We start from the raw sequence: 20,206 nt of genomic DNA on the forward strand, positions 1-20,206 counted from the left end.
TGTGTAATCTTTTCCATTTAAATAGTTGACACCCTTTCCTCATCCGTGAGCCCCCTCCTGAAATAGCACAGCAGCTGAGGTAAAAGTTCAAGGTTCAGGTTCAACCATGACCTGCTCCCTTTAGTTTGGCTCATGTTTAAAAAGAACTGCGTCATAGTATTAATGTGTGTAGATGTAGGAGTGGGTAAAAGTCTTTAGTCACCTCTCATTTCTTTATATGTTGCTAGGCAAACTGAAAATGGGTTCAGCAGTTTATTGAATTGAAATACAGTATCAGGTAAAAAACATTTTTGTATAATTGTAACAAGTTTGAAAGTCAATATTTGATATGACCGCCTTATTCTTCAACACAGACGGAATTCTCTGAGGTAGATGACTTGGCATTTCTTTGAGTAGTCTTCAGGAAAATCTCTCCAGGTGTCTTTAAGGATGTTCAGAGCTCTTCTTTGGATGTTGGCTGTCTTTTTTCCTCTGTCAATATGATCCCGCACAGCTTCTTTAACTTTGATGCTTCGAATACCAACACGTTCTCACTCCCAAAGCGTCGATATATTACGCTTCCGGGCACCCAAGACATCCCTAGATTACGAGATCGGAAAAATGAGGAAACATGAGAACCGTTTGGAATGAATCTACACATGTTTTACTTAAATCGCTTTGAAAAACACTATCTAACGTCATTAAAGTGCTGCTTAAGGTTAGGGATAAAGTGAGGGTTAGAGCTGGAATACATGGCTGGAATGTGTGTTACCGCGGGAGCATCATTCTACTGGATTTCATCCATAACCTGGCGCGTAGCATAAGAACGCGGACGGTCATGTTTTGCGTTCCTCAGGAACGCCACGGGACTTGACAAATCGTCATTATATTACGCCTCGGGAGTGAGATACAAACGATACTGCTGGTGGACAGGACTGGGACAAAAAATCAGCCCGGGCATTTTGACTAGAGACCAGCCCACCAAGTAATATAGGAAAAGCCATAAAGCCTTTGAATGAAACCAAATGCTGTTGTGACAGTGATGTACACTATCTTGTTGGTATATATGTATCAATCTAATAAACTTAAACCTACACCATCCTCCCTGTTCTGGTATTTTAAACAGTACTTACCAGAAATATCAAACAACCTAATCAATAATTACATATACCCAGTGTTGGGAAGGTTACTTTTAAAATGTATTCCATTACAGAATACTGAATACATGCCCCAAAATGTATCCTGTAACGTATTCCGTTACGTTACTCAATGAGAGTAACGTATTCTGAATACTTTGGAATACTTAATATATTATCATGCTGTTTACAACTACATGAATGTCCTATTGCTGTGATTTATTACTGTTACTGAAGGTACGTAGTACGAAACGTAGTAAAGGGACCTCTGGCTAATACGTCCGGTTCCGTGTCGGGCTGGTAGCCGAAAACTAGCTTTACTTTGTTGTCTGGGTCAACTTTGCTTGCGGGAGACAGAGAGAGGCGTTGAAAGGCTGCTCCAACGGAACTTATTTTTTCCGGAGGAAAACACGAACACAGTGTACAGTTGAGTCTTAATAGCTTACTTATAACTGGGCTCGTCAGGCACTCTTCTTGGCTGCAGTGGTTATTATTATATTTACATGCTTCCAGCTCCCGTTTTTGCTCCGTGACAGCTCGGACTTTTCCTTTCTCTCCCTCCCTCGCTCACAGACACATAACGGGTATGGTAGTCCATTCTCCCTGCAGCACGGACTACACTGCCCATCAGGCTACATGCTTTAGAGCTATGCCTGTAGCATTCTGCCTTTTAGCTTAGCACAACAACAACAACAACAAAAAAGCGCTCTCTCACCCAGGAAACACGCAGAGAGAGAGCGCGTCACCCTGTAACCATGGCAACCGTGACGCTGCCGCCTGGAACAACAGAACATAGCTGTCAAACAAACCCAAATAATCCTGACCCGCGACAATATGAAACAGGAAAGTACCGCCGTGTATTCCATTTATTTCAACAAAGTAACTGTATTCTGAATACCACCTTTTTAAACGGTAACTGTAACGGAATACAGTTACTCATATTTTGTATTCTGAATACGTAACGGCGGTACATGTATTCCGTTACTCCCCAACACTGCATATACCTAACTAGCAGGGTTGCCAACTCCCAGCAAAAAAATAGGGAACCACCCCCCACCCTCCGCATCATGATGCTTAATCGACGTAATAGACTTGTTTTTTGCCAGGGTAAAACACAGAAACCAATTATTTTTCTACAGTAATTAAATAGATTCAACATCTTTCTGCAACAGAATTGCAGACTGCACACATGGAACCTTCCCAAAGGAAAAGGTACTATAGCTTACTAGGGTATATTAGACTTAACAGTTACTACATACAATAATGAATTTCTATACATTTTACATCAGATGATCACTTTGGGTGTAAGATTCAGATAATTATTCATTAAAAGCTAGAAAACTATTTCTCTGTCACCAGATATCGGTTTGGATATCTGGTGAGAGGGAAACTGTGTGTTGACCAGCACCTTTACAGCTGTGGCTCCAGCAAACATCAGCTGATAGTAGAAAGTAATATTAAATAAATTATAACAACAACTTATCAGGCTTAAACATGCTGCTGGTTTCATCTTTCTGTGGCTGGGCTTTCCATTAGAAATTGGGAGAGCTTGCTCATTAGAGACGGATTCGGAGTAGAATCTCTGCATTTGCATGAGCAATCACTGATGCCAAATGCTGATTAGGATGCATCCCGAGAGGTTATATCTCTCAAGCTGGCTTAGGAACAACTTGGGAACAACAAATGGATGGACAAAGATCAGTTAGTGCTCACACACCCTTTGAAAAACAGTCATAAACTGACTTCTGAGAACAGATAATATTGATAGGATCAGATAGGATTGTCTTGATTTGGGCTTGGAGATTACTCATCTGAAATTTAAAAACAAGTACAAAAAAGGCACGTGAATTTTAAAAACGTAGGTGCTTACATAGTCTCTCACAGAAAACAATGTCACTTTTTCTTTATCAGTCTTTTGCAATACTTTGTCTGTAAGAACCATATTTGACTCATTGGTAAGTACTGTAGTTTATAAAATGCACAACTGAGCATGAACTCACAAGGTAGGTTACCTACATCATCTACAAAATAGTCCAATGACATCTCTGCATCTGTGCTTTGTTTATAGTTACTTACCAGTTTGTGAGATTAATCATTTTCGGTGGAGGTAAATAGACCGGTGGCCCGTCCCAGACTTCCTTGATCGCTCACGACTTCCTTGAAATCGTCTATGTGAAAGAATTACCTAATACAATGGGAATATTGGTTCCAGGAAGAGGGGAATATACACAGTGATTTCCTTTGAATCTCAGTTTTTCAGTCTGAGAGGTCTGTCAAATTTGATTTGAGGACCTGTACCAAATATCGAATCGAATGATGTTAGTCAATAAATCTGAAAGTAGTGATGTTACAAAACATGACAAAACGATTCACTTTGACCTACATGATGAAGAAAACCACACCGAGCCTCTAAAACTCGGAGACCTGCTCCAACAAAGCCCCCGCTAAATTATTACATTCCCCAATTAAATCATCATCCAAGAGCAGTATTCCCCTTGTGTGAGAGTACTAATTAAGTGCTTAGGATAGTTTGCTATTCTGTTAGTCCTTTTCTCTGGCACGGAAGCACCTGGCCAGATTCCCAACAGATTTGCCCAGACTCTAAAAGCTCTGTATCGGCATCTTTTCAGAGAATGTTTCAAGTTTCACCTCTTCCTCAGAACCTGCACAGCACAAAAGGGACTCCATGTGGAACTTTTTCACAGGCTTGTTAATTTGCAGATAAACAGAAATGCCCTCTATGAGGCCATATCCTCACCCTCTATGTGCTGAGTCATTCATATAGCAACATAGCACAAACAGGTTGGGGCACTCAAGAAAGCCTGCAATGAGGCCACTTATGACCAATGCAAAGAGAAGGAAAAGAAAACGTCTCTGTATGTTTGTCATGGATGACTGTGTGAGTGAGGAGCCTCTCAGGGGGAAGGTTCAATGTTTTGCAATTGTGCAACCTTTTCCCTTTTCTGGTGCAATCATCACCGTTTTCTAATACTTCTACTGTGTAGATTGGCATCTAAGGAAACTAAGACAGTGATATCCTTTATCTTTTTTTTTTTTCTTTTTTTTTTTTTTAGCTCTTGGGGCAGTCTAGACAGGCCAGATAACAAAATAAAAAGATCCCACTTCTAAAGGGAAAAAAGGCATTGATGAAACGTAGGTGTGTCCCAGTTACTTGCTTTCCCTGAAAAGATCTGTGTGTTATGAACTACTTTCTTTTGGTTCGCAGTGAAAATGCCTGCCAATTATCCCTGGAAACATCACAGGACGATAAGCCAAAATTTAATATGAGCTCATACGGGTTTTCAAAAGGCAACAAAGCCACACTCCCCCACCCCCAAGTTGTGATGCAGTTTGAAAAATAGATACTTCAGTTTGGGTTTATTTCTAATCGTTTCTGTGATGCAAACAGAGACGAGTGTGGGTATTAGTAACATGGAAAATTTGGTCTTACTTCCTGCACTGAGAAAAATGCACATTCATATGACGTATGAAAGCCCCCCTGGATCGCAAACCCGATTACAAATCCATTCAGACTCCATTCTTCTGACTCATCGCACACAGTACTGGGCTCCACCAGACTCCCACATTTCCCCATTGTAGCAGGATATTCTGGATTCTATCAAACCTGTGCAATCACAAAGGTGAATGACACAGGTGTCAGAATTCTGTGGCAATCCAGAATTTTCATGTATTGATTCCCTGATTCAAATGTATCACATTAGCATAAACCCCTTCAGATGTAACATCGTGTTTTCAAGTAGGTTTTTAGTTCATTTATGCAAATCTTCAATTCACGCTTGATGCCACAGTTAATGGTCTTTTTTTCTTAAATGGAACGTATAAATAGCAATACTGTGATTGTGATTACCCAGTTGTTGTTTCAGCTAAGAGAAACAAAGTGCTGAAGGCTTAAATGTTAAAATGTAACATTCATTCTTTCTTAATTACTTAAAATAAATAAAGAAATGAAATTCACAATTTATTATCAGAAGCTTTTTAAGATTTTCATCCAAAAAGTTAAATTACAATGAAATACACTCACTGGTCACTTTATTAGGTACACCTTACTATTACTGGGTGGGACCCCCCTTTTCAGACTGCCTTCAGTTCTTCTTGGCAGGGATTCAACACGATGCTGCCAACATTCCTCCGGGATTTTGGTCCATTTTGGCACGATCACATGGTTGCGTAACACCATTACCCCTCCACCTCCAGCCTGAACTGTTAATGCTTTCATGTTGTTGATGCTAAATTCTGACCCTACATTTGAATGTCTCAGCAGAAACGCGGGCTCGGATTTTTGGAGCCTGTCCAAACTGTAGCCTCAGCTTCCTGTTCTTAGCTGACAGGAGTGGCACCCAGTGTGGTCGTCTGCAGCTGTAGCCCGTTTGCTTAAAGGTTTGATATGTTGTGTATCCAGAAAACTTTATTTGCCTTCCTGTCAACTTAAGGCAGTATGACCAGTCTCCTCTGACCTGTGATGAAACATAGGTCAGATAATTGCTGCTCACTGGATTTTTTTCTGTTTTTCTGACCATGTAAATCTTACAGATGGTAAGGCAGAAAAATCCCAGTAGATCAGCAGTTTTTTTTTTAAATACAGCCTGTCTGGCTCCAACAACCATGCTACATTCAGAGTTGCTTAAATTACCATTCTGATGCTCAGTTCAAACTTCAGATACACGCCAGCTGTCTTCATGCCCAAATGCAACTGGGTTGCTGCCACGTGACTGACTGATTAGATATTTGTGATAACAAACCATTGAACAGGTGTACCTAAAAAAGTGGCTTTTTTTAGGTACACCTGTTTTTGTTGACGTGGTTTTGCTTACATGTTATTTTTTGTATTCTTTTTACTTTTTTAATGTTTAACTTCTTTCTTTCTTCATCATCATCATTTTTTCAGATATGAGATAAGATTAAAAAAAGAGAGAGAATAATAAAAATAAACAAAATAAAATCAGGGCTGTAAACACTGGTAAACCTTGGAGAAGTTTATAGGGGAGACTGGGGACAGCTGCAACGAGGGACGGTTACAACTGTCCCCGGGTTGTGTCAACTACAATTCTTTTATAAAAAAAAGACAGTACCTGATGTCAGATGTATTTATCTTTGGCTGTCAGACAAATGTGTGTAATCTATCAAAATTTGGTTGGTTTAATCCAAACTGTCTGGGAATAACCTAAAAGTCCAAACGTAGAATTTTAATGAATGATGAGTTTGTAGCTCATTGTTAGAAATTATAAATATTCCACTGCTCAAAGCAAAATAAAATAAAATAAAATAGCTACAGAATTCTATTTTATTTTGCAATGTCATAATACACGGTGACAAAAGGTGATACAAATTAATTAAATACTAAAGTTGAAAATATTAACTAACCTAGTAGGCTGCTTAGTTATGTTGACCGCGGAACTATTTCTTTGGTTTGATCGCCATCTGGCGGCCAGAACACAAACTGCAGCCACGGGGCGGCATTGAGTCAGCGGAAGTCAAAGTAACGGCGAGGGAGGAAAGAAGGAGGAAGCCAGGAAGCCGCCTGTCTGCCAGTGACAGCCCACATCAGAGAAAAGCGCTGCAGAAATAATTTTAAAAAAGGATTTGAGCGCGAACGCTTCTGCTTTTCCGTTTAATATAAATCACCCGAATAGCCGCAGACATGTCGAAGAATACCGTGTCCGCACGCTTCAGGCGAGTGGACGTGGACGAATACGACGAGAACAAATTTGTGGACGAGGAGGACGGAGGAGAAAATCAGCTGGGTCCTGACGAGGCAGAGGTGGACTCGCTCATCAGACAATATCCTTTACGAGACTAGCTAGCCTGCCCGTTAGCCTACACGACGTGCAGAACGAAAGTGCCGCGGTGGCCCGAGCAGTGTGCCCGTAAGGCTCAGATTTATCCGCACACTTCAATTAGCTTTCGGGGATGCTAGCTGCATGGATGGGCGTTTAGCTAGCAGGCCAGTCACTGCCCCGACTTGCCTGACAGTCACATTCCAGGGATTGCGCTCCAAGATGGAACAAGCGGGTGTGCATCACTATTACTGAGTTCACCCTCCTGCGGAGGTCTACTTCCTCCCTGATGCAGCAAGTACATTTTAGGGTGTGGTGAACTCGGCATCTCGCAGAGGGTCGTCACAGCTTTGTAGGCCATATACGGCTCGAAGGCGCTCCACTTCCCCATTGAGCAACGCCTCCCAGCGCGTGTTACAACAGAGAAAACTCAAAACATCAAAGCAAAACCCAATCAAGCAATCTTGAGCAATCGCTGTATAACAGAGGTGTGCCGGTACGGTAGCTCTTTATTTAGTCATACGAGAAATCTCCCCCTCTGTGTCCGGTAGGGATCAATATCCACATTCAAGTAAATGACTGGACCCTAAACAGCTTCACTGTGTAAGCAGTCAGGCTTCATTCACTTCGTGGCTCAAGAGTTGGCAGTTTGTCTTGTAATCGGAAGGTTGCCGGTTCGAGCCCCGGCTTGGACAGTCTCGGTCGTTGTGTCCTTGGGCAAGACACTTCACCCGTTGCCTACTGGTGGTGGTCAGAGGGCCCGGTGGCGCCAGTGTCCGGCAGCCTCGCCTCTGTCAGTGCGCCCCAGGGTGGCTGTAGCTACAATGTAGCTGCCATCACCAGTGTGTGAATGGGTGGATGACTGGATGTGTAAAGCGCTTTGGGGTCCTTAGGGACTAGTAAAGGCCATTTACCATTTATTCGTACAAGTGCCTTTTCCCCTATGCCTGAGCAATTTTTACTACCATGGACTGTAATAAGGTCGAGCGTCTTTATGAAGCATACTTATGGCTGATTAGTGTAGAAAACCTCTAATCAGGAGCCTAAGCAATACTGCAAAGAGAATTATTTGGGCAGGAAATGGAGCTGTGGAAGGTGTTTAATAAATTTATGATGATTTACAGGAGCTGCGGGGCTATCCATTTACTGACAGGAGGACACGCATGAATGCATCTGTATTACTGAGGGCAGTGAACTGATGCTAAAGCTGATTTCACTGAAAGACTTTGTGGTTCGCTTTTAAAATTGGACTGCACTGATTGTGCAGCTTGTTGTTCTTCATGAGAGAACAAGGCTAAGGCTAGTTTATAATTTTCTGTACATCGGTTGTGATGGAGGGGTGAGTCTTTGCTGTGCTGCTTCCTTAACCTTTCCCGCACAGGAAATCTCCTGGAGGCTTTACACGCAGTACTGAAGAACCCACCAATCAACACAAAGAACCAGAACGTCAAGGTGAGCTCGGTTTTCCTCGTCAGCAAAGCTTCAAGCGCCAGCACATTTTAATGCATCACTTTGAGAAACTTTATTATTCGTAGTATTAGCAGTAATATTTGGTTCTTCTTAAGCTCTCCAAAGTTAAACAATACAGCAGAAAGTAGCAGATCTTCAGCACCTTATAGCAGAGGTCCTTTCAGGGTGTGTGCAGCTCAAGGTCAAGGTCTCGCCTGGTAATCTGGCTGATGTGGCAGTGGTCGATGATTTTACAGCCAGATATACGAACTAAGTGAAATGTGTAGCGACTCTGGCCTTCAGCCGTCTGTTCTCTCCTGGCCAGGACCGTGCGGAGGGTCTGGTGCTGAAGGTGCTCAGCTCCTTCAAGAGTGGTGACATCGAGAAAGGCGTACAGTCTCTCGACAAAAATGGCGTGGACCTGCTGATGAAATACATCTACAAAGGCTTCGAGAGGCCGTCAGAAAACAGCAGCGCAGTCCTGCTGCAGTGGCACGAAAAGGTAAATATTCCCACCTCACTGTGGGATTTAATGAGAAATTCCACACAAGGAATTCCCCAGCATCATATTGCGCCGAAACAACAGACAAGGTCAACTTTTCCCACACGGATACTCGTTGCACACTGAAAACACCCAAAGGGTCTGATAACTGTTTCTCAACTTCTAAATTTCGACCACCACCTTTTTCAATGTTAAATATTATTGTGCTAAACCAGGCTATGAAAATCAGTTGTAGGCCTTGCATTGTGCTTTAAACTTCATGTTCTTAATCTTCTTAGGTTAAAAACATACAGATCGGGTCATTATTCGGTCTGATACAGCAGATTAGTGTTGACTCCTATTGACTTTAGCCTGTGCACATAAATTAGCTCGGGGTTAATAAATCGTCCAAGCCATCCAAGTCATTTTCACACATGCACTACAGCCTGAATGTAGTGGCAATAATAATTTTGTTTATAGAGCACGTTTCATTACATTGAAACTCAATGTTCAGAAGACAAACCTGTAGACGTTTACAATGCAGTGAAAGCAGCACAGTAAAATCAAACAAATCAAGAGTACTTGTTAAGTACGATTTTAGTTGGTTTATTATTATCAAAACCAGTTTTTCTCTTCCTGTGTTCTCAGGCCCTGGCAGCTGGAGGAGTGGGAAGCATCGTCAGGGTACTGACGGCGAGGAAGACGGTGTAGAAGACGAGCAGCTTACTCCACATCCCTGACAGAGAGACGGGGCGGTACTCTGTATTGCTCTGTTTATGTAACAGATGGCATAGGGACTAACAGGAAAACCAGATTTTTAACCCAATTACATGTTTTAAAGCCAAGACTTTGTTTTTTTCTTTTTTTCTTTTTTAAAAAGGAAATAAAGTACAGTCTGGCTCGTATTAAGTTAAAAATGGATTTTCCTGTGGAGTCCCGTGCATGGTCATAGCTTAAATCGTACTTCTCACAGGGTGCTACAGATCATTTTGTACCCATGTGTCTGCTGATTCCCCAACCTGTTAACCTTTATGTCGACATCATTCTTGTGCACTGTGTGCCCAGCGGTTCCCAACTTACGAGAGGTAAATGTTAGTAAAACTGCTCATAATCGAAATGCATAAAGCAGGGCTGTTGGTCAAAAGCAGCAGAAACCAGATTGCTCCCTGCTTGTCAGAAAGGCCACCGCTGCGCGCACACGTTCATAGGAACAAACATGTTTTTCCATCCTCCGCCAAAGGTTTCAGGAATTTTGTCTGTGAGGAAACACTCCGAGTGTTTGGTTTCCATCATCAGAGACTTCCTGATGGAATAAAAGCCAGGCTCCGCCCCTCTCGCTGTAACACTTGAGCAGCGAGAGCTGCTTGAAAAGCACAGTCACAGACAGAGGGTGGTGGATTTGCACTGGAGGAGGGGCCGGGGGGGATTCATCCATCTATCCCCTCGTGCTGCCCCAGTTAAGGATTATATTACCCACAATGCATCTCCACCGCCACTCTTTATTAATCCCACTTTGCTTGTGACCCCTCTGCTACTGAACAGGGCATTAATGTGGCTCTGCTGGTACTGTTCATCGGAGCGGCTGTTCTCTGGAAAACACGCCACCCAGAGAACGTGCGCTCACGCAGTTTTGTTTTTTTAAAGAACTTTTTCACTATTTAACAGAAAAACATTAATCTAGGATCAAACATTATCCTTTGTTTTCTTATTGTTCTGAGTGAGGTTATTTTCGCACCGCTCAGAGTTAAAAACACTGTTCGCAGACCTGACACGCCGATCGGTAAGATGTTTCTTCTTTTTTTGTGTGTGAACTGACGGGGAATGAATAATTTAAAAAACAGTATTTTCAGTATTCACTTGAACCTTTCATATCTTTCATTTTTTTTTCATTGTTTTTTTTTTTTAAGATTTCAGTAACTTTTCTGTTTATCCTGAGAGTTTGTCTTATAATAAGAAAACACATTTGTTACCACACAGACTGACTTTTCCCACACATTTTACATAATTTTCATCCGCCTTATCAGGTAGATGACATGTTGCCAAATGTTTTATTTTCGCTTTTATGGAATAACGTTGCTCACATCTGTGATTTAGTTCAGACCTCGTGTGTTTAAAGAGTAAGTGGTAGATTTTATTTAATTTTATTTTTAAACCACACAGTATATATGAGCATGAAAGAGACGCGTGTTGCGGTGAACTTGAGCAGCTTGAGCTTTGCTCCGAGTGCAGACGTGATGATAGTTCCAGCGTTCGGTTCCTTTCTGCTGGTTTTCAAACACAGAGTTAAAGTTACTCATAGATTTTTATTTATTTGTTCATTTTTTTAAATATAAAACACAAGTCACTACAGTTGTGTTTTTTTCATCACCAGTTGATATTTAGACATGGGCTGTCATGTTTGAATACTGTCATCAGCGATGATGCATCCTGACATCAGACACCTTCTCTAATGCAGTAATGACTAGATTTAAGAGCTTCATGTATTTCTAGTCGGCGATGCTCTTTTGGATGAGAAGATGATGGAGCGCACCAAACTGATGTACAAACTGCCTTACTCAAATGTTCCTTTTTTATGTTTGTGCTTTTGGAAGAAAAAAAACAATAAATAAAATGTGTGAATGCTGAGTCTTAGTTGTGTCGGGATTATTTTGAATTGTTTCACAACTAAGTGCCAAAAGTTCAATTTTTGAGTCAAAGATAAAGACAATGGTTGAACCGTACAGGTACAGAAGTGAGCGCGCAACGTCTGAGGCACACTTTGGGGTGACTGTCCATGATAGATGATGCTTTACAGCAGAATATACACTTAATCACATGGTAACAGCCCAGTGCATTTAGGCATGTACATGTGATCCTGCTGAGCATCAGAATAGGAAAGAAATGGGAATTAAGTGACTTTGAATGTGGCACAACGAAGAACAGGAAACTGGGATGACTGGAAAAATGGTCTGATGAGTTTCAGTTACTGTGGATGGAAGGCCTTGTATCAACTGCTCAGGCTGTTGGTCCTGTAATTATTTGGGGATATCTCCTTGGCACACTTTGGGCACCTTTGTACCAGCTGAGCATCATTTGAACACCAAAGCCCACCTGAGTATTGCTGCCGACCACGCTTTATCACCACAGTGCTCCCATCTTCTGATGGCTGCTTCCAGGAGGAAATGCTCCACGTGACAAAGCTCAAATTATGTGAAAGGTTTCCTGAACATGACGGTGAGTTCACTGCAGCCTGCACGGTCACCAGATCTCAATCCAATAGAGCGCTTTTGGGATGGGGGGGACGGGAGAGTCGCATCGTGGGCGTGCAGCCGACAATTTAGCAACTATATGATGCTCTCATGTCAACCAAAACCTCTGAGGAATATTTCCAGGGCAGTTCTGAATCTGTGCCATGAAGAATTAAGACAGTTATGAAAGCAAAAGCAGGTCCAACCTATTATCAACAAGGTGTGGGTGTATAATCAACAACAGCATAGCTTCAAAATGATTTACGCTATTAAACATTTTTAAATTTAATAATTCGGACATTACTTTTATTTGATATTGCACATGATTATCATTAATCTACTTTAACTGATAAGATTAATACGTATCTCTGAATGGCCTTCGAGTGTATCTGTGATTCGAAGCTTTGCATACGGCGCTCGGATCTACACGTGGCACACTCCGTCAAGATCGGGGATGTTTTGTGCAGCAGTGCTGTACTTGCATATATAATTCGTAAAGTCAGCGTTTATCTATTCATATTCGATTTTTATTACAAAATGGATACGGTACGTACAAGTGTGGCATTACATTATGAGAAAAACGTATGTACAAATCGTAAAAAAATACATCTTGGCACCAGCTGCTGGGTGGATCATTGCACTGATGATGTAGAGGAGCAGCTGATGTGAGTTTCTGCCTGAGGCATTCGTGCGCCAGTACCTGAGCACCAAACCCGAACAGTGACGCCTCCGCTTTGGCAACTGATGGCGCAAAGGTGGGACCCGTCTTCCATTTTTCATGTTTGAGTTAATAATAGGTTGATGTAAATGAAAGAGAAGCTAGGATGTTGTACTCTCTGAACCGGTGGTGTTTCGGTTTGGAAGAGTTGAATCTAACGTGTCTTTTAAATAAGTCTGAAGAGTCAGGAGATGATTGGCTGAGAGGTTTGGGAGGTTTCTGGGGATTAGAACTGATAAATAGTTGGAAGTTTCCTCATGTAAACATCCAGCGGCCTACTTCCTTACATCTTTAGGGCCGTATGCACCGGCTGGCCTCTCTCACACACTCGATAATCTTTTTCCAGTCTGTTTACTGATGCGGTCGCATCCACTAACTCTCACCATGCCACTTTTTGCAGCACTGCACTCAGAGGACGTAGCCACTCGGATCATTTAAAGTGTTTTCAGTAGGGGTAGGCAGAGACAGCGATGTAGACGATGAAGGTCGTCTGGTACTCGATGCCTCCGTCTTCACTGTAGGACAGGGCTCGGACCTTCATGCGGTACGTGCGGGGCTCTCGTAGCGGCCGCGTGGTGAACAGCACTCCCTTTAGGTTCTCATCTCGCAGAGCAAACGGTAACGCGAAATCCTCGTCCACCACCAGGAAGCTGGTCCTGGGGTGCATCACTCCATCCTGTGTGTAGGCCACCAGCCTGATGAGGTCCTGGTTGGCTGCGATGCCAAAGGGAAGCGACAGCAGCTTGTACTCCAAGGCGTACGGGCTCAGTGCGCACTCCAGGTCATTTGGCTGGCAGTTTCTCAGACAGAACCTACAAAAAGAAAAAAGTTAACTTTGGTTGAATATGGTGCTGGTGGGCCCAGGAGGGGGAAAACAAAGGTTTGGTGTAAAGGCGATGTGAGAAGCCCAAAGAAGAAGGTTTTACGCAGAAATCTGCTACAATTTGAAGAAAAAACAAACCGCCACCCGTACTTATATCTGTAGGATATGATAAAATATGATCATTTTCTCTGAAAGTTCAGAATGATCACGTTTTATGTATCTGTGTGCAGGTTTACCCTGTGACTGGGTCCCTCTGGTAGTTTGGGGGACAGGGAGTGTCAATACACTGGTAACTTCCTCTCGTGTTGAAGCACATTCGATTCACTCCACACTGGATGTTCTGTTCCAGGCACTCGTCTGTGTCTGCGGCAGACGAGATACAGCAAACAGCTCGTCACATACACGCTACAGTAAGCACAGGTCACACCTTGCTTGAGGGTAAACTGCATGAGTTCCAGTGAACAGGTGGATTGCTGGTAGATAAAGCGAGCAGACCGAGGTTCTCACCTTGACAAGTCTTGCCGTTGGTCATGAGGCGGTAACCAGCGGGACAGAGACACCTGTAGCTTCCTGGTGTGTTCGTGCACTCGTGCTGACAGGTGTCCCTCACTTCACACTCATTGATGTCTTTTTGATGTCACGCACACACAAAAACAGCCACAGAAGGAACATCAGATTTCAAGACCCCACTCTGCATTTACAGCAAATTCTCAGGCAGTAATGAAATGCTGAACTTTCCTCGCCCTCATCTCAACCCTGCCTCTTCTCCATAGTTACCTAAGCAGCGGTGACCCCTGGGCTCAAACCCCTGCTGACAAGCGAGGACGCTCTGATGTGAGGAATGCACACGCATCTCCCTGCGGCTCCGACTCCTGTAGCGCCCCCTCACGGGGGCTGCGTAGGAGTGGTAGCTCTGGGAGGCCAAGTTGTGGTAGAGCATCTGGCTGGAGCCGCCGCCGGGAGCGGACTGAGAGGTGCGGAAACTGTACGAGTAACTTTCGTAGCTGGGCAGCCGCTCAAGCCCAGCGCAGGACTTGCCATCCCCCAGCAGGTGGCGCCCCGGAGGGCAGGCGCACTTGAAGCTGCCGGGAGTGTTGATGCACTGGTGGGCGCAAGGCTGAGGAAGCCGCTCACATTCATTTACATCTGCCCTCGGCACAGAGAAAGACCAGCACCAAGAAAAGGTGGAAGGACAAAGTGACAGAAAGGAAGGTTGGAAATTGTGCAGAAGTAAAGAAAAAAGAACAGAGTGATGAGAGGAGCACAGGAGGAGGTGCAGGCCATGAAAACAGAGGAGATGAGGGGAGAAAAGGGGATATGCAAGTTACCCCGCTGTATAACAATACATTTTCATGTCAGGGACACAGAAATGTATTGAAACTAATGCATACAGGTTTAATTTGAATGAGAGAATCGCTCCTTCTCATAAATAACAAATCATAATTTTCACATTTTATCTGAAGAAGTACATCAGATATGAATTATGTTAAAAAAAAACGTTCCCAGTTCATTTAGACTATCTGAATAAAGCAGACATCAGTGCTGAGTGTTAATGTCCCAGCAGCATCAGGGTACATATGCCATCACAAAGCGACGCCAGGAAACAGCCAGACCCAAACATAAAGGTGCTGGAAACACTTTGATAGATCCGAACTGGAGGAAATTAAAAGAAGGAAGTGACAGACAGAGCTGTGAGGTGATGGTGCTGGTCTTTTTACGGTTGGTGCAAAATAGGAAACCTTTTTTTTGTTTTATGTATTCCTTTCCCTCCTTCCTGTTTCCCTAACAGCTGTAACACAGTAGCATCATCTTAAACTGGTGAAGCCTCTGATATCATGCAGCACTGTTTCTTTGCAAAAAGCAAGATTTTTGTTTGTGTTTAATAGAAAGAGTTAATCGGCAGTTCTCACTGAAGCATTTGGTCATTTAAGCAAGCAGTGGCACGATATGATTGCAGCAGCTATTTTAGGCTTTCTGCAGAAGTGAGCCAATCAGCGTCAGAAAGAAGAAAGTGCATTTCTAGAAGCAAGCAAGCTGATGGGAAATGTAAGGAAAGAGCACTGCATTTTTATTTTACTGCTCTGGATATTCATGCTTGGCTAAGTAGCCCAAAGTAATCAGAACGACACAGCAGCAATGAAAACATCGCCTGCAAAGGGTTTGATGTTATAGCGTACTGGATTCAATTCAAGGGAGAGACACGTACCGACGCAGGGCCGTCCTACTCCCTGGGATCTGTAACCACGGGGACAGGTACAGTGGTAGCTGCCTCTGGTGTTCTCGCAGATCTGGTTGTATCTGCACTGATGGGTGCCGTCTCTGCACTCGTCAACGTCTGCAACAGGCAACAAGAGACCAAAGTGCATCACCTCATGAAACACAATATATATATACGCTAATCAAAAAAGTGAAAGAAACACTTCTTAATTAGTCAGTTAAACTTCTGGACTATTGATGTGGTCAGTTACGTAGCAGAGGGGGGTTGTTAATCAGTTTCGGCTGCTTTGGTGTTTATGAAATTAACAAGAGCCGCAAACAGGATTGATTTCACAGCTGGAAGCCTCTGACGTTTCCCCCTCCTCATATTTCCTGACTGTTTTTCACTAGTTTTGTGTTTGGCTAGGGTCAGGGTCACTGCTGTTAGCGTGATGTGATACCTGGACCCCACAGAGGCTGCATTGGTTGTCCAGCTCCTCCAGGACGACACAGAAGATGGCAGAAGATTTACAGTGTCTCCCAGCTCACTTTCAAGAGCATGGAGGAGAATCCAGGAGACACACAGTTACTCTGGACCCATCAGCGGGACAGGAAACTGCTACTTTGTGTGGAATTTTTTCCTTTTGATTTCCAGGGTTGAATTCAGCCCTCTACGTTGATCCGTTCACTCCTAACACATTACCCAGTCTGTATCAGTACAGATATGCTGCATCTTTTTTTTCCCCCACTGAGAATAGATGTTTCTTTACATTTTTTAAACAGCGTGTTAGTAACTACTCTACAGTTCTTCAGTAACACTCACCCACACATGTTCCATTGCCACCCTTGGTCATACCACTGGGGCAGAGGTCAATACAGATGTAACCACCGCGTGTGTTTTTACACTGCTGATCAGAGCGACAAACCCTCTGCCTGCACTCGTTTATATCTGCGGTGAGAAAAAAAGAGAAGTTTGTGGTTCCAGATTTTGTGATAAATTGTTTTATTTTATGTAGAACATTAATGGAGGGGAGCGCCTCTCTCACCTATGCAGCGTCTGCTCCTGAGAAGAAAGCCTGGCTCACAGGCACAGCGGTAACTACCGATGGTATTCAAACAACGCTGATTACAGGGATTTGACTCCTGGCACTCGTTCACATCTGAGCAACAAAAACATGTCCCGCTATTTTTAGAAAGTCAAATCAATTAAAAAGGAAAGGAATGCTCAGTTACAGTCAAACCTGTACAGCTGTAGCCGTCAGCTGTTCTCCTGAAGCCACGCCCACAGCGCATGACGCATCTGTAAGAGCCAATGGTATTCTCGCAGTCTTCTGCGTCGTGGCACACATTGTCACCTAGCGAACACTCGTCGATGTCTAGGAGAGAGGAGAGAAGAGGCTTAATGGTGATTTGCTGCCGCGTTGGGTCAGTAGGCGGCTGAGAGTTTTGTACCCTGACACGTCCTCCCGTCGGCTGAGATGGTGAGGCCTCGGGGACAGGAGCAGTAGTAGGTGCCCATTGTGTTGTGGCAGGCATGTGAACACGGGTTCCCAACCTCACATTCATTCTCATCTGCAGCACAAAGATAAACACGAATACGAACAATCAGAAACGATCAGATGTTATAATTATGAACCCATCAATATATCGTTTTCTTAGGTGCAGTTTTTCGGGGTTTGGGGGTAAGTACAAGTGTATTGTGATTAGCATTACCTGCACAATAAGGCCCGGCAGCCACCAAAGTGAAGCCACGAGGACACTGGTTACTGCGATCACCTGGAGTCACGTTAACGCAACTTTAACTTTAGCTTATGTTTGGTGAAAATGCAACAAAGTATTAGGCAATAGAAGTTGAAACATCTTTTGCGTTCACCTTTGGAGATACTAGCTTGTATGCTATACTCCAAGACTTCCTCCAGTGGGTGGTAGTGTGCACTGATGGCTGCGGCCCTCAGCGTCTCTACCAGGTAAGGCATCTTCCCCTTGGACGGATCATAGGAGACAGTGTGGTTCCAGGTGTAGGGCACGCTTTCTTTGTCGATGCTGAACATGCGAGTGGACAGAGCGTAGAGCTGACCTGGTCCCGTCTGGATGTAGTCCTCTGTGTAGTCCTGGGAAAAAACCCCAAACAGAAGAGTGTGCATTTTTATTATTCAGTTTAGTGTCTGTCAGATCGACCTTAGCTTTAGTTTCTTTCCTCGCAACGTGTGACATTAGACTTTAAATTGTTTTTATTGGGTTAAATTGAGTTTTTGTGCGTATATAAGAATCTGGTCATAAATCTATGAGTTATACAAGACGGGGGACTTGATTTGCTGGTGGGAAGTTTAGAGATGACATATGGCTAAAAAAAAAAAGAGAGAGAGAAACAAATAACGATAAATTGATGTTTTCTAAAATAGAGGCGTTCGCTGTATTAGATTTCCAGTGTTTTCTATGGTTTAAATTTCCAGAAATGTAATAAAACCGTTGTGTAAATATACATGAACTGATGTGTTTTAGTTGTACACAGGCCAATAAACATATGCATATTTCTTTCAGTCCCTATATTAGTTTATTAGCTGGCTTAGTAATATTCCCATTGCCTATTTGTGTACCTTGATGCTGATGAGAGCATGTGAAGGCAGCTGTAGGATGTGTCCGTTCACAACGATGTCCAAAAGCAAAGCGCCGTCAGAGTCCAGGCCCCTGACAATGTGGGTCATCCTCAGGATCTCGCCTGCCACACAGTCACATATCAATCTTTCCATATCACACAGCTGTTTCAAGGTTTTTTGACTCCGTATTGAACCCATGAAATCCCACCTGTGGCAAACTCCACCTGTGTCTCTCGCCTGAAGATACCCCCTGTTAGCGTGTAGCCATTGACTGCCTCTCCTACTTCATGCGCAGTGGTCCAGTAGACGGGGTTCAGGATGGAGATGAGCTTCCTCATTGCAGGACCTTGAAATGATTTTAAGGTCTTACATTTATTAGGAGTTAAAGAAAACAGCTGACTTTTGGATGGAGGCAGGAATTAGAGTGCATCATACAACATTTAAAAGCAGAAAAGTGATACAACCAAACAGCTAATGGAAAACTGACCTAACGTCCTTGGTACATTAGAGATTGTGGCTTTGATGATTCTGCTGCCATACTCGCTGTTGGTGATGGAGGCATTGAGGATGGAGACGCCAAACTCGATATCATTAATGTTCCCTATAATGCTTCCTCGGGCCTTCAGGGGCCCACCTGATCAAAAGAAACGTGCATTTAAATGTAGATACAGCAAATGAACACATGAACCACACATGAGCAACCTTTTTTTTTTAAAAGAGATACGTTACCTGGGCAGGCCTGAGTATTGCACCTGGACAGCTGAGTAGAGTCTCCTGGACACGGCCGGCCACCGTCGCTTGGAGACGGACTGTCACAGAGCCGAACACGTGTCCTCTGTCCTCCTCCGCAGGAAGCAGAACATTCTGCCCATGGCTGCCATGAACCCCAGGTACCATCAACTGCAAGGATACAAGTAGTACAAGTGTACACACCAGTACACAAATCACAGCAATGGAGCAGTCATAGGGGTAATTTAGTCTTACAAGAGAACCAATACCACACGCCTGACCGTGACACAGGCTGACTCACCGGGGCACTTGACGGTGCTGCATCTCTGTATCTGTGTATCAGCACCTGCACAAGCTCTCCCACCGTAGGCGGGTCTGGGGTTGTCACAGGTCCTGTAGCGCCTCATCTGACCTCCGTTACATGTCTTGCTGCAGCTGCCCCAGCTGCTCCATGGACCCCAGTTACCACTGACTAACACACAGTAGTGCAAAATGACAGATCCATAAAAGAAAAGACACAGATACACAGATGTGGAAATGAGCGTATCTAAGCAGTCATTAGCAGTTCAGTTATCTCACTGGGGCAGGGGTCGCTGTTGCAGAAGTCGATTTGCACATCGTTGCCCTCACACTGTCTGCCACCGTGCTGAGAGGCGGGGCTGGCACAGAGGCGTGTCCTCTGTCTAGTACCACCCCCACAGGAAATACTGCAGGCTCCCCAGCTCACCCAGGACGACCACTTTCCATCCACTAGAGGACACAAAGGGTATAAAACTGAAATCTGCTTCGTTTAACGAATCTTAAATCCAGGCCCGAGCTGAGATTTTTCCAAAGCATAATCCCGTCCTTACCGGGACAAGGTTTCTCCTTGCACATTTGTGTTTGGGTGTCTGTGCCCACGCACTGTGATCCATCAAATGCTGGAGGAGGGTTGTTGCAGAGGCGGATCCTGGACTGCACGCCCCTACCGCAGGTCTCGCTGCATGGGCTCCACGGTAGCCAAGAACCCCAGTTACCTCCCACTATAGGAGCATAAATCTACAGTTCATTATACATATTTATATATATACAGCAGA

At 43.8% G+C, this 20,206-nt stretch overlaps 2 protein-coding genes across 2 annotated transcripts in view; one reads left to right on the plus strand and one right to left on the minus strand.

Annotated features, from left to right (window-relative positions):
- The first annotated feature begins 6,588 nt into the window (after positions 1–6,588).
- On the plus strand, positions 6,589–11,465 carry arpc5b (actin related protein 2/3 complex, subunit 5B). The gene is made up of 4 exons (XM_003445051.4): positions 6,589–6,914; positions 8,290–8,362; positions 8,685–8,861; positions 9,489–11,465. Exons 1-4 carry the CDS (start codon positions 6,775–6,777, stop codon positions 9,549–9,551), a joined length of 453 nt encoding a protein of 150 aa, XP_003445099.1. The 5' UTR covers positions 6,589–6,774; the 3' UTR covers positions 9,552–11,465.
- The window catches only part of hmcn1 (hemicentin 1), a 98,734-nt gene continuing 88,734 nt past the window's right edge, over positions 10,207–20,206 (minus strand). The window contains exons 92-109 of the mRNA XM_003445119.5: positions 19,982–20,152; positions 19,710–19,880; positions 19,432–19,602; positions 19,131–19,301; positions 18,889–19,035; positions 18,610–18,747; positions 18,402–18,523; positions 17,678–17,915; positions 17,518–17,580; positions 17,257–17,376; positions 17,046–17,180; positions 16,851–16,964; positions 16,628–16,753; positions 15,815–15,943; positions 14,386–14,754; positions 14,116–14,235; positions 13,845–13,971; positions 10,207–13,597 (exon numbers count right to left, since the gene is read on the minus strand). Of these exons, the coding sequence (XP_003445167.2) occupies positions 13,231–13,597; positions 13,845–13,971; positions 14,116–14,235; positions 14,386–14,754; positions 15,815–15,943; positions 16,628–16,753; positions 16,851–16,964; positions 17,046–17,180; positions 17,257–17,376; positions 17,518–17,580; positions 17,678–17,915; positions 18,402–18,523; positions 18,610–18,747; positions 18,889–19,035; positions 19,131–19,301; positions 19,432–19,602; positions 19,710–19,880; positions 19,982–20,152 (2,999 nt within the window). The 3' untranslated portion in view covers positions 10,207–13,230. The remainder of the gene's footprint in view (positions 13,598–13,844; positions 13,972–14,115; positions 14,236–14,385; positions 14,755–15,814; positions 15,944–16,627; positions 16,754–16,850; positions 16,965–17,045; positions 17,181–17,256; positions 17,377–17,517; positions 17,581–17,677; positions 17,916–18,401; positions 18,524–18,609; positions 18,748–18,888; positions 19,036–19,130; positions 19,302–19,431; positions 19,603–19,709; positions 19,881–19,981; positions 20,153–20,206) is intronic.

This window comes from Oreochromis niloticus, linkage group LG17 (genome assembly GCF_001858045.2).
Source record: "Oreochromis niloticus isolate F11D_XX linkage group LG17, O_niloticus_UMD_NMBU, whole genome shotgun sequence".
NCBI lineage: Eukaryota > Metazoa > Chordata > Actinopteri > Cichliformes > Cichlidae > Oreochromis > Oreochromis niloticus.